This window comes from Asparagus officinalis, chromosome 10 (assembly GCF_001876935.1).
Source record: "Asparagus officinalis chromosome 10, Aspof.V1, whole genome shotgun sequence".
Taxonomy (NCBI): Eukaryota; Viridiplantae; Streptophyta; class Magnoliopsida; order Asparagales; family Asparagaceae; genus Asparagus; species Asparagus officinalis.
The window spans coordinates 9,945,256-9,959,248 of NC_033803.1; the positions used below are offsets into that span (position 1 = coordinate 9,945,256).

General features: G+C 36.7%; 1 protein-coding gene across 1 annotated transcript; it reads left to right on the plus strand.

Annotated features, from left to right (window-relative positions):
• LOC109825881 lies at positions 1,552-11,781 on the plus strand. Its single transcript, XM_020392790.1, has 5 exons — positions 1,552-1,813; positions 2,203-2,397; positions 2,812-2,893; positions 4,162-4,295; positions 11,225-11,781. Exons 2-5 carry the CDS (start codon positions 2,221-2,223, stop codon positions 11,471-11,473), a joined length of 642 nt encoding a protein of 213 aa, XP_020248379.1. The 5' UTR covers positions 1,552-1,813; positions 2,203-2,220; the 3' UTR covers positions 11,474-11,781.

A 13,993-nucleotide genomic window follows, 5' to 3' on the forward strand; every position in this document is an offset into this window, starting at 1 on the left:
TTAACTATGACATAATACATCTTAAGAATGACTTACTCTTTATTATCATTATTAATTGATGAATATATGCCTTACACTAAAAACACAATGAAAATGTATAAAACTACAACAGAAACACCCTCAAAGTTTTAAAATTGTAAAAAAACACCCTAAAAATTTGTAATTTACAAATATACAAAACTATTAAATATTATATTAAAATCAAGGAATTACAAAAAATTATTGAAAAATTTTAAACTTTGGAGGGGTAATTTGCAATATACTAAACTTTAAGGGTTTTTTTATAAAATTTAAATTTAATAGATTTTTAATTAGTTATGTTCTTTTCAAAAAAAAAGTTATGACTAATATTGACCATGAAAAGTATTTCCTGAGCCTATATTTTTTAATGGAGTGTGATATTTTTTACAAATTTTTAATTTTCTAGGGTTGTTAGTAAGTTTGTATATTCATTTTAGTGTTTATAGGTTAAAAATTCTCATGATGTTTTTTAAATTATGAATTTTAGAGGTTTTTTGTAATTTTTTAAACTTATAGGCTATTTCTACATATTGTAAATTGTTTATAGACTATTTATAATTCCTTTGTTTTCAATTTACTAATGAGTTTGCGATTCTCATGGTATTTTTTTGTAAAATTTAAACTTGGAGTTTTTATTTGTAATTTTTAAAACTTTAAGGGTGTTTTCTATAAATTATAAATTATGTAGGGGATATTTTCAATTCTTATATTTTTAATGTACTGTTAGGTTAGAAATTATCAGTATTTTTATCAATTTTATAATTTTGAGGGTTTTAATTTACAATTTGTAAAAAGTTTAGAGTGTTTATTGTAAATTCTATAAATTTTTGAGGTTTGTTTGTGTTATTTGTAGATTTTTAGTGTCTTTATAGGCTTGAAATTTTCAATGTGTTTTTTACAAATTTTGAATTTTTAGTGGTGTTTTTGTAATTTTCAAAACTTACAAAATGTTTTCTCCAAAGTCAAAAACTTTTTAGTTTTTAGCTAAGAAATGTTTTTCAGATTTCCCACTAAATTTAAATAAGTAAAATTTATAATTTTTAATGTGTTTTAATAAAATTTTGAATTTGCAGGGGTGCTTTTGTAATTTAAAAAACTTGGATGATATTTTTTACAAAGTCTAAAAATTTTTAGGTACTGGTGAGCATATGTTTTTTTAGATTTCTCTGCGAACTAAATAAGTAAATGATTTGAATTATATCAAACATATCTTCTTTATTGAATAACATGTTAAATATCATTATGAATAAGATAAATTATTTAATTACTAATTCAAAAAAGATAAGATAATTAAAATAAATTAGAATAATAATATAATATTAAAAAAAATTAAGAATAATATTCACTATGAATTTTTTTTTTCCGAACTTGTACTTTTAATTAAAGAGAGTATGATGTGATAAGAGAGGCACTAGAGGCACACCCTTGGGCACACTTCCAGCCACACCCCCTCATCTGCTACAGTATAGGAGGCTCCACATGGGGATTTTTTAAGATAAAGGAGCTGCAATTTCCAAGTAAACAAAGACGCAGAAATCTTCCCCAGTCCAAAATTTTTTTTTCCGGTTTGTTGCGTTCACATCGGGAAATCAAACGAACGCGTGTTCGTTTCTTCGCCCGTTACATAAAAAAAAACGAGAAAAAAAATCGGGGGAGAGAAAACAAAAAAAATCCTACCTTCTCTTTTAAATTCTTTCCTTTAAAATGAGACCCTAAATTTGAAAAGTCTCCTCTTTTTTCTTCTTGTCCCTCTTTTGGTCCAAGCTCCTAGCCTAGGGTTCCTCATCTGCAGGTGAGGTTTTTGATCTTTGATCAGACTCTTCTTTGAGATTTTAGATGGTTTAATTCCATCATTTGTAGGGGTTCTCTTGATTATTGGGCTTGGTATATGCTGCTTTGCAGTAAAGATTCAATCTTTATTTTGTGCGTTCATCAGCTGCAGGAATCTTTTATTATTTTTGTTTAAAATGGAGGAAATTTTATTTTTTGCTTATGATTCTTTGGTATTTTCCACTGACTCTGGATATTGTAGACGTAGGGTTTAACAAATTGAAAAATGGTCTGGATTAATTAATTAGAATCAATTAACTTTTTAGACTACTAGGGAGATTAATTATACCTAGGATTTTTCTTAACTTAGTGGTAACAGTAGTGAGCAATTTTTGTACTTGTGGCAATCAGCTGGTTTTGGGGAACAAGATGGCTTTGAGGTTGGACCTCAATTCCCCACCGCTACCGGCTGACGGAGCGTCGACCTTTATCAATCCACAGAATGCTTCAGCTGGGTCCAGTAAGGGATTAATTGATTCGCCTATTGATGTCGAAGCTCTCGATGATGAGGTTCAGCTGTTACCATCATCGGCTACATTCCCTCAAGTTTGTTCTTCTCTCGTAACTGTTTCTTGGTTTTGTTATACCAATATATTTGTGCTTTTGCTTTTCATGTGTTGAATACTTGTCATCCAAATCCATCTATTTGTCTATGTGTACTATTTATATTAAAACAACTGCCGCAGGTTGCAGAATTACAACACTCACACTTAATTATACATGTAGCAAGTATGAAGTCAAAATTGTTCTGTCTATAGCAACATGCATTTGCATGTGTTGTATATATGTTTTATAAATATGACTTGCATATTGTAAGTTGTGATACAATTATTTTTGTCGACAAATATCTTCATGTTGTCAAAGTTTGATGTAGTGCTTTTTGGGGCTTATTATCTATCTCTCTGCATGCTTAATTAGTTGAATTGATTTGATTATTTTTTTCTTTTATGATTGTTATAGAGGAGGAACCACCAACGTAGGAGGAACGACAGACTGACAATAGACCTTGAACAAGCCGCGGAGACCACTGCTGTGCAATCAGGTTTAGTTTATTTGTTTTCGTAAAAAGTTAAGCTCTTCCGTCATATTTAATTTGCAGTTGAATATTGCCACTGCATTTTCTGAAAAACTTGTAGGATATCTCACTTTAGCCATTCCTAGAGCAAAAAATTTAACTGTTCGGTAACAACTTCTATCTTGTTGGTTGCTTATCCTAAGTAGGTGGGGACAGAGCTGGATGCTTAAGGTTGTACATATGTTTTGATAAATTTCTTTTTATCCCTATTTGTTTGTTTGTTTGGGATTGTTGTTCGTTATCCTACTCATTAAATAGTGCTTAGTGACTAATCCTGTTTGTACTTACTTTTTTTGTTATGCTTATAGTTATAGTTGTTTCTTGATAGTTTTCAGTAATATTCACAATCTCTATTTGTTTCTTTGAATTTGCTATGTTCATTGACATACAAATTGCACTTAGATGATTATGTGTTTGTACTTTTTTTTGGCATATGCTTTCTTGGTCTGGATGACTTCAATCCTGTTTGTACTTTTGTTATTAACTTGAGTATTTAAGCAAGCTTCAAATGGATAAGACCAAATATGTATTAACTCATGAATAACTTGCTAAAGCTCAGGTACTCGGAGCGCAAAACAAGGAAACATTTGGATAATCTTAGTTGGCAGTGAATTTTTTCTTCAAAAGGAAAAGCTTTGATAAACCGTGATTTTTCCCGTTTCTAAATACTACAATTATTTTCTTTACTGTAACAAGATAGTTCATTGACCAAATAGTTACCTGTTAGCTTTTTTATGTGTTGGTATCACGACAGTTTCTCTTGAGCTTATTCTTACTTATAATTATTTCTTTAACATGAAAACTATTCTGGATGTCATATTTGGATGTGTGCCTTATGTGTTGGTGAAGCAAATTTTTGTTTTGCACACGCACTCATACACGCCCACGCGCATGCGCACGCGCCGACGCACACACCCTGTTGTCATTACAGCATAGGAAGCTTCCAGAAAGCTTGCATAGAACATGTTTGTGATGTACAATGTGTCAGCAAATATGTGCAAGTATAGAACAACGAATATCTGGTTTATTCACTCAGTTTATTGGTTGATAAAATTTATCGAGATCCTTCATCTCATTTGCACAGTAATGCTAAATATCATGATTTTATGATCTGAGTGCTGCCATAGTGTTGTCAAAATGTGTGATCGTTCATGAACTTTGAGAAAAATGGGGGAAATGTTATATATGAATATCCTCAGTTACTCTAATAATACTCATCCTTTTTGTGTACATAGGTGTCAGTGTAATTGAACCAGCAGCCATCTTATTGTCCCTAAGCAGTCCAACCAATCATGAAAGGACTTCAACAAAGAGGAAATATATTATTCAGCATCCATTAATTGACGTGGAAGAGTATGCTCAGACCAAGGTAACAAGAATATCCTCTGTTCTATTTTTCAATATTAGTTTACATTCTTTTTCCTAGGTATACCTCTCCAGCAGTGTTAAATATTTTATATCTATAGCATTTTGTTATCATTTAGAGTTTCTTGCATGTGGAAACTTATGCAATGGAAGTTCTTTTCTCAATTGTATTTGGTTTATTATGCAATAAGTGACCTTTTCATTTCTAGACTAGCTGATCTGAGCGTTTTTCAATGCTCTGCTTTTTACGCAACGTGCTAAATAGTGCATTTATTCATTTAGGTCCCAGTAGGGTGGTCATTTTGAATGCTCAGTCTCTTTCTTAGTAATTTCTGCCAAAAGCAACTGGCTTGGTTATATTTGCAAGACCATCTACAAGCTTGAGGCTTTGGTTCTAGTCTTACAAAAACTGATGAATTTTTTGTTTCAAGTTTCTCAATGAGATTTGACTGTTCCTATAACTCGGATAGTTTCAAGGGACAAGAAAAATTTGTAACGGATTCAAGAAAAAAGAATATGCAAGTTGCTTAGAAAGTAGAAGCTAATAGAACTGTATATAGGCAATATAGCATTAGGAAAAATGAGAAGTTAGGAATAGAGAAGATGAAACTATGATTGTTGAGCCAAGATAGTTACTTGGAAACAACTATTTTAGAGGCACTCTGACAGTACACCTGGCCATTTGTTTTGTGTGTCTGATACTTTTTCTCTAATAAAGAAGACAAGGTATCATTGTACGTAAAAGAAGATCTAAGGAATAACTAGAATAGACCTACAAGGGAGATGTATTAACAAGTATTGCATTACTTGATGGTCATTCAGATGTATTGTCATGTTTTTTTAACAATGTCAATACAATTAAGTAAATAGATAGCGTTCAAGAGAGCTTGATGCTTCTAATCATATGGGTTGGACTGAGAACTTGTGAAAAGATAGCTTAACACTTCTTCCACCAAACATGCTTACATTCATCTTTGGCCTACCACTACTTTATTCTTGTGTTATTTGTTCGCTTTTTAAAATTTTGGCAGGCTTGTTTCCCATGGAGAAAATGATAGGAGATGTCTTAAAATATATTGTTTTAAAAACTTAATAGAGCCTTTATAGTTGAAACGTGTACATATAATATCCATAAACGTATGTACTTTTAGAGTTGCCGTGTCAGATACTTTAGGACATTTGGACTGTTACCTGTGTTTTTTGTTCATGTGACACTGTGTCAAGGCAATGTTTGTTTTTACTTGTGTAGTACTTTAGCTTCAGCATAAACATCAGGGAATTATGTTGAAAAGTGGAGTGTAATTGCTAACTAGAATTGTCTGTCAATCTATGCTGAAAAAACTATCAAGTATCATTCATCCTTGTCGTTGAAGTTTTTCACGAAAATGGTTTAGCTACAGAACATGAACTAGCTCACTCATCATTGTACCAAATTTTATTTGTTGGCCATCAACCTACGTCAAACACCTGTCCTTAGCCTTGATTTCCCGGTGGAATGTAAAATAGTCAATTACTAAAAAAAATGATTGTTTTATCTGTTGGAAATTTGTCTGTTCACTAGAGAGATACAATTTTGATTAAGTCCATCAATCTTATGTGCTTTGCATTTGGCTAATCCGTAGCAAAATCCATGCTGGATAATTAGGGTTTTTGAAGGAGCCATCTTATTGTCTTCATCATTATGCCTGCATACTGCATCAGCCTTGATTCACATAAGTGAAACTTTTTAAGCAATCTTCTCAGCATTCAACAGCCTCCATATGTTAGTAAAATAAATATGAATCAAGTGTTGGAGACATGCTTGTGGGGGCCACAAGAGTACAAAGGGATCACGTGAGCTTGAAAATCTCGTGATTGTTGATTGCATCTTCGTGTGGGGGCCACAAGTGTTCAAGGGAGAATTCCATTGGGTTTTTGACGCGTGAAGAGATCAAGTCCAGCGGACAAATCACCTCAGCCCACCCGATTACCCAATATCATTAGCTATATAAATAGTCTGATGTTTTTTCCCTAGGTGGTGCGGAAGCAGAGGGGAAGATTTCAGCTTCTTTTTCTTTTTCTTTTCTTTGGCGGCTGCGCAGGTGTGTGCAGGAGGCGGCTTTGTTTCTTGGAGAAAAACCCAGCAAAGAGAAAGAGAAGAATAGGGATTTGTGTAGCTTTGGTGAGAGTATTTGTGTGTATTCTCCTCCCTTTATTAGTAGATCTCCCCCTCCTTGCCCCGTGGACGTAGGCAGTTTGCCGAACCACGTAAAATTGATTGTTTGAGTTTGTGGTCATTGTAATAGTTTTTAGGATCCCTCGACAGGTCAGTCCTAGAACTGATGAGAGGAAGAGCCGATATCTCACTTGGTTGAGATATCCGTTTCAGATTCTTGTTTCCTTGGTGAGACGAGAATTCTTATCGATCTTTCTCTCTTATTGTGCACCAGAAATTCTGTCGAAATTTTCGCTGCGCACAAGTGGTATCAGAGCCCAGATTCCAGATCTAGGGTTTGGTTGGAGGAGTAGATCAATTTGGAGGCTCGTTTAGGGCTTCGTTGGTGATAAAGGTGGGATCTTTTGGTAAAGACTCTATCTTTTTAGTTTTGGATCTATTATTCGTTCGTTGGTGCGTATGATGTCGGGGAAAGAAGGTGCTTCGGGTGTCGAGGGTGGTGCTTCTGGCGCGAAGACCATTCAGAGTTTGAATATCCACTCTATGAAGATAGATGTGGAGAAGTTTAATGGCACAAACAATTTTGGATTATGGAGATGCGAGGTTTTGGATGCGCTGAACGCGCAGAATTTGGAGGATACTTTGGAGTTAGATGGCAAGCCAGATGAGATTGAAGAGAAGGTTTGGAAGAAGATGAATCGAACGGCGTGTGGTGTGATTAGGTCTTGTTTGACTCAAGATCTAAAATATGATGTGATGAATGAGACTTCTGCGAAGAAGATTTGGGAGATTCTCGAAAGCAAGTATTTGACCAAGAGTGTGGAAAATCGCTTGCATTTGAAGAGGAGACTTTATCGTTTCCAGTTGAAGAAGGGAACCTCCATTAGAGATCACATGAACCACTACACAAAGCTTCTTGCGGATTTGGCGAATGTGGATGTCAAGATTGAAGATGAGGACAAGGCGTTGCTGTTGTTGAGTTCCTTGCCCGACGAGGAATATGAGACCTTCGTTCTTACTCTGATTAATGGGAAGGCATCACTTTCGTATAGTGAGGTCACCGCTGCACTTGTGAATTATCAGCTTCGAAAGAAGGATAAGGAGGCTTCGGTTGAGCCGGTAGCGGAGGCGTTGGTCGCAAGAGGGAAGGGTCCAAACCGAAAGAATTGGAAGTCACAGTCTAGAGTAGGAAAAGATCAGTGTGCTTGGTGCAAGGAGACTGGTCATTGGAAGAAAGACTGCCCAAAGCTCGACGAATGGATGAAGAATAAGCAGAAGGGAAAAGGGAAGCAACCATCATCAGAAGCAAACATCGTATCGGATGGTAATAATTCTGACTCTTCTATTTATTCGCTTTCTATCAGTCCTACAGATAGCTATTCGGAGGAATCTGAATGGATGTTGGATAGTGGTGCGACCTATCATGTGTGCCCTAGAAGGGAATGGTTCTCCAGTTTTGAGAAGCTGGTGGATAGTGGTGTGGTGTGGCGTCAGGAGGAATAACCTGTATTACTTGACTGGAGGTATAGTGACAGGTGGAGAGCTGACGACTTCTGTTGATTCGACTAGACTGCGGCATTTGGGGCTTGGCCATTCCAGTATTGATTCCTCGCATAGATTGAAAGAGGGTGCGAAGACCTGCAGTTTGAAGTCCAGTGAACATGTTGATGTGAGCAAGAAGACCGAGGTGAAGTGTGGCACCTCTATTCACCGTGCTAAGGGTCGTTCTGGAGGAGTTCACGTGGATGTTTGGGGGCCTTCCAAGGGGGCATCATTGGGAGGTAATAGAAGTTTGGTTTCCTTTGTTGGTGGCTGTTCTAGGCGTGTTTGGGTTGCAACCAAATCCCTTTTGGAGAAAGTCCCAGTAGTATCCAACAGATTGAAGATGTGTGTGATAGACAGAAAGGTGAAGGTACTCCATTCTTGTGGGAGGTACAAGATGGACCTGTTTCTGTATTGGAGCCGAGCTCACGGTATTTCGAGACACTTCGTTGGAAAGGAAATCTTGGGGCAACTAGATAAGATGACAAATTTGGAGAACCGTACCTTGCTGGAGGAGGATCGGTGTTTGTGGTCATGCAGAAGAGTTTCTGGACAGAGGCTTCGACATATTTGGGTCATCCTATTAAAGAGTTGTCAACTGCTGTGATTGGAGGTAAAACTCTATTGGAAGATAGGTCTGGTAGTGTCACTTTGGTTGAGGCTTCGATGAGGAAGCCAATTGACTCTCAGCAGGTGGAGAGTTTTGGACAGACCTTAGAGGTATCGCAGCGGGTGGAGATTGATGCTACTCCACATTGGGTGAATATTACTCCAGATCATTCTGTATTGGTTGGGATTCCAGCTGAGGTGACACAGCGTGGAAGTTATTTGGATTTATGTGCAGATGATGAGTTGGGTTTTGAATCGAGTGCAGCTGGCAGACATAGTTTGGATATGACCATTGGTTCGCCTCAGGTGGAGGTGTTTGAGGCCATTGGAGGTGCTATCAGCCGCAGAGTTGATGATATTAGAGAAGGGTTGCGAACTCTTCTACTGGTTTGAGGTCGTTCGCGGCCATTTTGGTGAACTACGTTCGACTTGATTCCTTGGGCAAGAGGATACGTAGGCAGTCTTTATGATGCAGCCGGGTTGGATTTTACTGAGGGTGAGATCGATTTGGTGAGTAGATACTGACATTTGGGTGAGTGTTCGCACTCTCATTTGGGTTCTCAACTTGTTATGGATTGAGTCTGTTGTCGTGAATTGTTTCACGGTGTACTGGACACAACAAGTGAGACGTTTGGTTTGGTTGGTATCGGCTTAGTTTTGGGAAAACTTCGCCGAGGTGGAGAATTGTTGGAGACATGCTTGTGGGGGCCACAAGAGTACAAAGGGATCACGTGAGCTTGAAAATCTCGTGATTGTTGATTGCATCTTCGTGTGGGGGCCACAAGTGTTCAAGGGAGAATTCCATTGGGTTTTTGACGCGTGAAGAGATCAAGTCCAGCGGACAAATCACCTCAGCCCACCCGATTACCCAATATCATTAGCTATATAAATAGCCTGATGTTTTTTTCCCTAGGTGGTGCGGAAGCAGAGGGGAAGATTTCGGCTTCTTTTTCTTTTTCTTTTCTTTGGCGGCTGCGCAGGTGTGTGCAGGAGGCGGCTTTGTTTCTTAGAGAAAAACCCAGCAAAGAGAAAGAGAAGAATAGGGATTTGTGTAGCTTTGGTGAGAGTATTTGTGTGAGAGAGAGATAATTGTGTGAGGGTTTAGATTGAGTGATTGTAAACCCTAGTTGTATTATCTCTCCCTCTAATAGTAGATCTCCCCCTCATTGCCCCGTGGACGTAGGCAGTTTGCCGAACCACGTAAAATTGATTGTTTGAGTTTGTGGTCATTGTAATAGTTTTTAGGATCCCTCGACAGGTCAGTCCTAGAACTGATGAGAGGAAGAGCCGATATCTCACTTGGTTGAGATATCCGCTTTAGATTCTTATTTCCTTGGTGAGACGGGAATTCTTATCGATCTTTCTCTCTTATTGTGCACCAGAAACTCTGCCGAAATTTCCGCTGCGCACAACATCAAGGTTGTGTAAATCTTTGGCTAAGAACCCAAACTTTTGTTCAGCTTGTTGTAATTTGCAGCGAACCTAATCAGGTTAGCCATCAAAGATTTAGTGCTGTAACACCTAGTCTTGATCATCCTAGTAAGATGATTTTGCCTATAGTTCTGTTGGGGTTTCCTCTCTTGAATATTTTGATTATGCGTTTATCTTGATTTATACCATAATTTAAAGGATAACTTGCATATTCTGTAATTTATCATTCTCAAAAAGACGATTCAGGAGTGATAATTGTAATAAAAGAACTGAGAGTTGATAAATGTTACTGAAATGTACATAAGAGGGGTTATCTGCAATTTATACTTTTCAAAATGTCAATCCAAGGGTGATATTTGCTAAGAAATGACGTGAGGGGTGTTAAGTGCTACTGAAAGCATAGATTGGAGAATTATCTGGATTTATCCTTTTACTCAAAATGTCAATTCAAGGGTGATGTATTGCTAATAAAAAGTTGAGATGTGATGAGTGCTACTGAAGTTGTACGTGAGAGGAGTTATGTGTTCTTTTATGTTTGCAAGTTTAACGTATGTTACCTGGGTACTTTTATCATAAAGTCACTCCCGTACCCGACACTCTATACCCGCACCTGACATGTATTGTATCCGCATGGACACTTCCTTGAATATATGCAAACATTTGTTTGAACGTGTACTCGATTATATAATACATATTTTAATTTAGAATGCTCATCATACACTTTTTGCATGTATATCCTACAGCTGATATCCATTTCCTGAAATTTGTTACACATGTGTCGGGTTCGTTTCAGCTCATATACAATTGGAAACTATGATGCTAAAGGGTTGTCTGGGTATCTAGTTTGAACACGAGTGATTTTCCAATTTATAATTTATATAATAAAAGAAATATAAAAATGTTATAGGAATTTTAGTTCTTATAAAATATGAATGTAAAAACAATGTTCATGTCATGTATATTATTAATTTCAATGCATGTGTTTAGCCGTGTAGCACTGTAGCTGGACCCTACCATTTACTAATTTACCATGTCCGGTACCCTCACCTGTACCAGTATTGGAACCTGTATCCATGTAACTTAGATTTTCAGGATAGTTCTAGTAGGTTCTTCCCTGGAGGATGTTTTAATCATGCATTAATTTTAATTCTGGCCAGAACTCTTGCGTAATCTCTAACGAAAAAAACCTATTGCAGTCTCGGAGAGAGAATGCTATGTATTCATCCCATAAAGAACCCAAAAGAGTAGTCGCCGCCGCCACCTCCGCCGCCGCCACCACCACCACCGAAGGAACCGATCTTCAACTGTCCTGTATGCATGCATCCGATAACAAATCCATGCTCAACTTTCTGTGGCCATATTTTCTGCCAGAGCTGCCTCGAGGCTTCCATTGCTGCCGCCGTCAAGAAAAAAGCAGGAAAGCTATGCCCTACTTGCCGCACTAAGCTTCCAGCAAGGAAGAGCTTTCACCGGGTTTACCTCCCTAACGCTGACTAAAGGGTAAACTGGTACTTTTTGCTTTGGATGGATGTAAGTTTGGGCATTTTGCACTTTATTTCCATTATTGTGATGCCCAAAATTTTACGGTTTATTTGTAATTTTTGTTGTGACTGGTGATATTGGATTGAAATTCCAAAGCAAAAGTTTATGTGCCTTTTGGATGTTGGCTTGGTTTCCTAATAATAATCCTGAACGGAAATGTGCACTGGGAGTGTTAAAGAGCTGCTAACATACATGGCTGTTGATTTTTTTTATTTATTTCCCTTTGAATTGGAAAGTGCCAGGATATTTTCAGACATAGTTTTAAAACTCTGTGTTTTGTTTGTTTGGCTTTGGCTGTATTGTTTAGATACTTGATGTCTTTTTTTATTAATATATTTGTTGTATCAAATGTTCATTTTATTGTTACTAGTGTTCCAGCGCACGAAATGAGTGCATGAAAAAAAAACATGTGATTCGTTAGTTTTTTTCTTTTTTTCTTTTTGATTTTAATAATAAAATAAACTTAGGATATTTACATAATATCATCACAGACAAGCGGGCGACAATAGTTTTTTTTTTCTTTTCTTTCTATTTTTGGATTTTAACAATAAAATAAACTTAGGATATTTATATAATATTACATATATGATGATGACAAGCTGGTAACAAGCTGTGCCGTTAATCCTTTCTGGATTGCAAAACCCAACCTACGAAACACATACTCAGCGGACCCTCCTGTCGCCAAATTCTTATTAATGAATTCTATACCCTCCTGAAGAACTTCACCGTATTAGCTGTAAGGAAACCAAGAATATTGAAAGCGAACGGGATGAAGCTATGGTGGTTGTCCTTCCAAGCTTGATCATGTTTGCCCACCTTTGCCTCTGTTGCTCTATTCGTTGCATGCCCAACCTTGAACTCTCCATTACCAACAGAGACACCCCTATGAGATCAACACAAGTGTGCTTCCCCCCGCTCCAATTGTAGACAAGAACGTCTGCCGGCCTTGGATTTTTCGATTGTGTTTTCTGTTTATTTTTCCTAGGGTGAGAGCATTCTGTTTATTTTTCCAAGGGTGAGGGTATTCTGTTTATTTTTCTAAGTTTGAGGGTGTTTCCATTTATTTTTTCTAAGTAGAGGGTATTTACGTCTAATTTTAGTGTGAGGATATTTTCATAGCTTTTTTTCGTCCTACCGTGAGGCATTTTCAAGATTCTAAATATGTGATTTACAAACCAGAAGGGTTTTTTCTTAAATACATACTAGTCATGAACACTGTGCAAAGCACGCATTTTTTTCTGCTACAGTAATCTGATTTTTTAATGCTACAGTAAAATTTTCTAAAATTTTTGGTCTGCTACACTCCCGCCTCTGCTACAGTTTTTTAGAATGCTGCAGTATTCCGCGTGCTACGGCAATTTTTTCAAAATTGCTACAGTATCCTGTTACTACAGTAAAAAGCTATAGTAAATGTTTCTGTAGTATTTACTGTAGCATGAACAGTGAATCTTGGGCTCTCCTATTTTTATAGAGGAGTAGATACCATATAAGATGTAGATTGTATTTTTCTTGTCCCAAAGTTGTTATCTAGATTGATGTGAAAAGGTAGTGGAAACAATGATCCAGGTTGCTATATTTCACCATCTCTTTTTTATTGCGACCTTTGGTCTACACTACTCCTCAAGTTTGATAAAAATATCTCACGTTAGTCGTAATTTTAACACCAAGTCCAACACTTAAATATCTGTATAAAAATGAAGTAGTCAGGCCTATGATTATTTTTCTGTCTGTATCAAATATGAATATGGCAGCATCAACGTTGGTTCGGTATTCAGTTACAATCTATTTAGAAATAGCGAATAGCTTATTATGTAATTTTTTATTTTCACATTTTCTCAACCACGTTACAAAACTGAAACCGATGCAATCTAGTGAAAAGATATTTGAAATGCTATTGCTATCCAAATATGAAGAACTGAAAAGAAAGAAAAGAAAGAAAAAAGGAAAAGAAATGAACCTCCTAATCAGTTAATCGGTCAATAAATAGTTGAGTAGTGACGACTACACTATATATATTTTTTTTCAAACTATTTTCAAATTAGTACACGTTAAGTGACGGGGTTCTTGATGAGTCATCAATCTTGATGACAATCCAAGTAAGAAGGACCCCACACTTTTGTGAGTTGTAGTGCAAGAGGTCTGTAGTTTATAAGCATTCATGCATTCTCATTCCCCGTCTTACCCCGAATCTCAAAGCAAAATCAAAATGCAGAGAGGGGACAACTCTACTCGCCCTGCACAAAGTTAGCTATCGTTTTCGCTTCGATTTTATTTATCCTGGTTTGGATCGGAGAGATACATTGAGTGTCTGTATACTCACATACATTTAGGTTGAAAAATTGAATTGCTTCGATTTTATGTTCTTCCTCAATCCTTACAATCACTTCAAACGATAGTGCTGTACGCATCAAAAGAGTAAATTT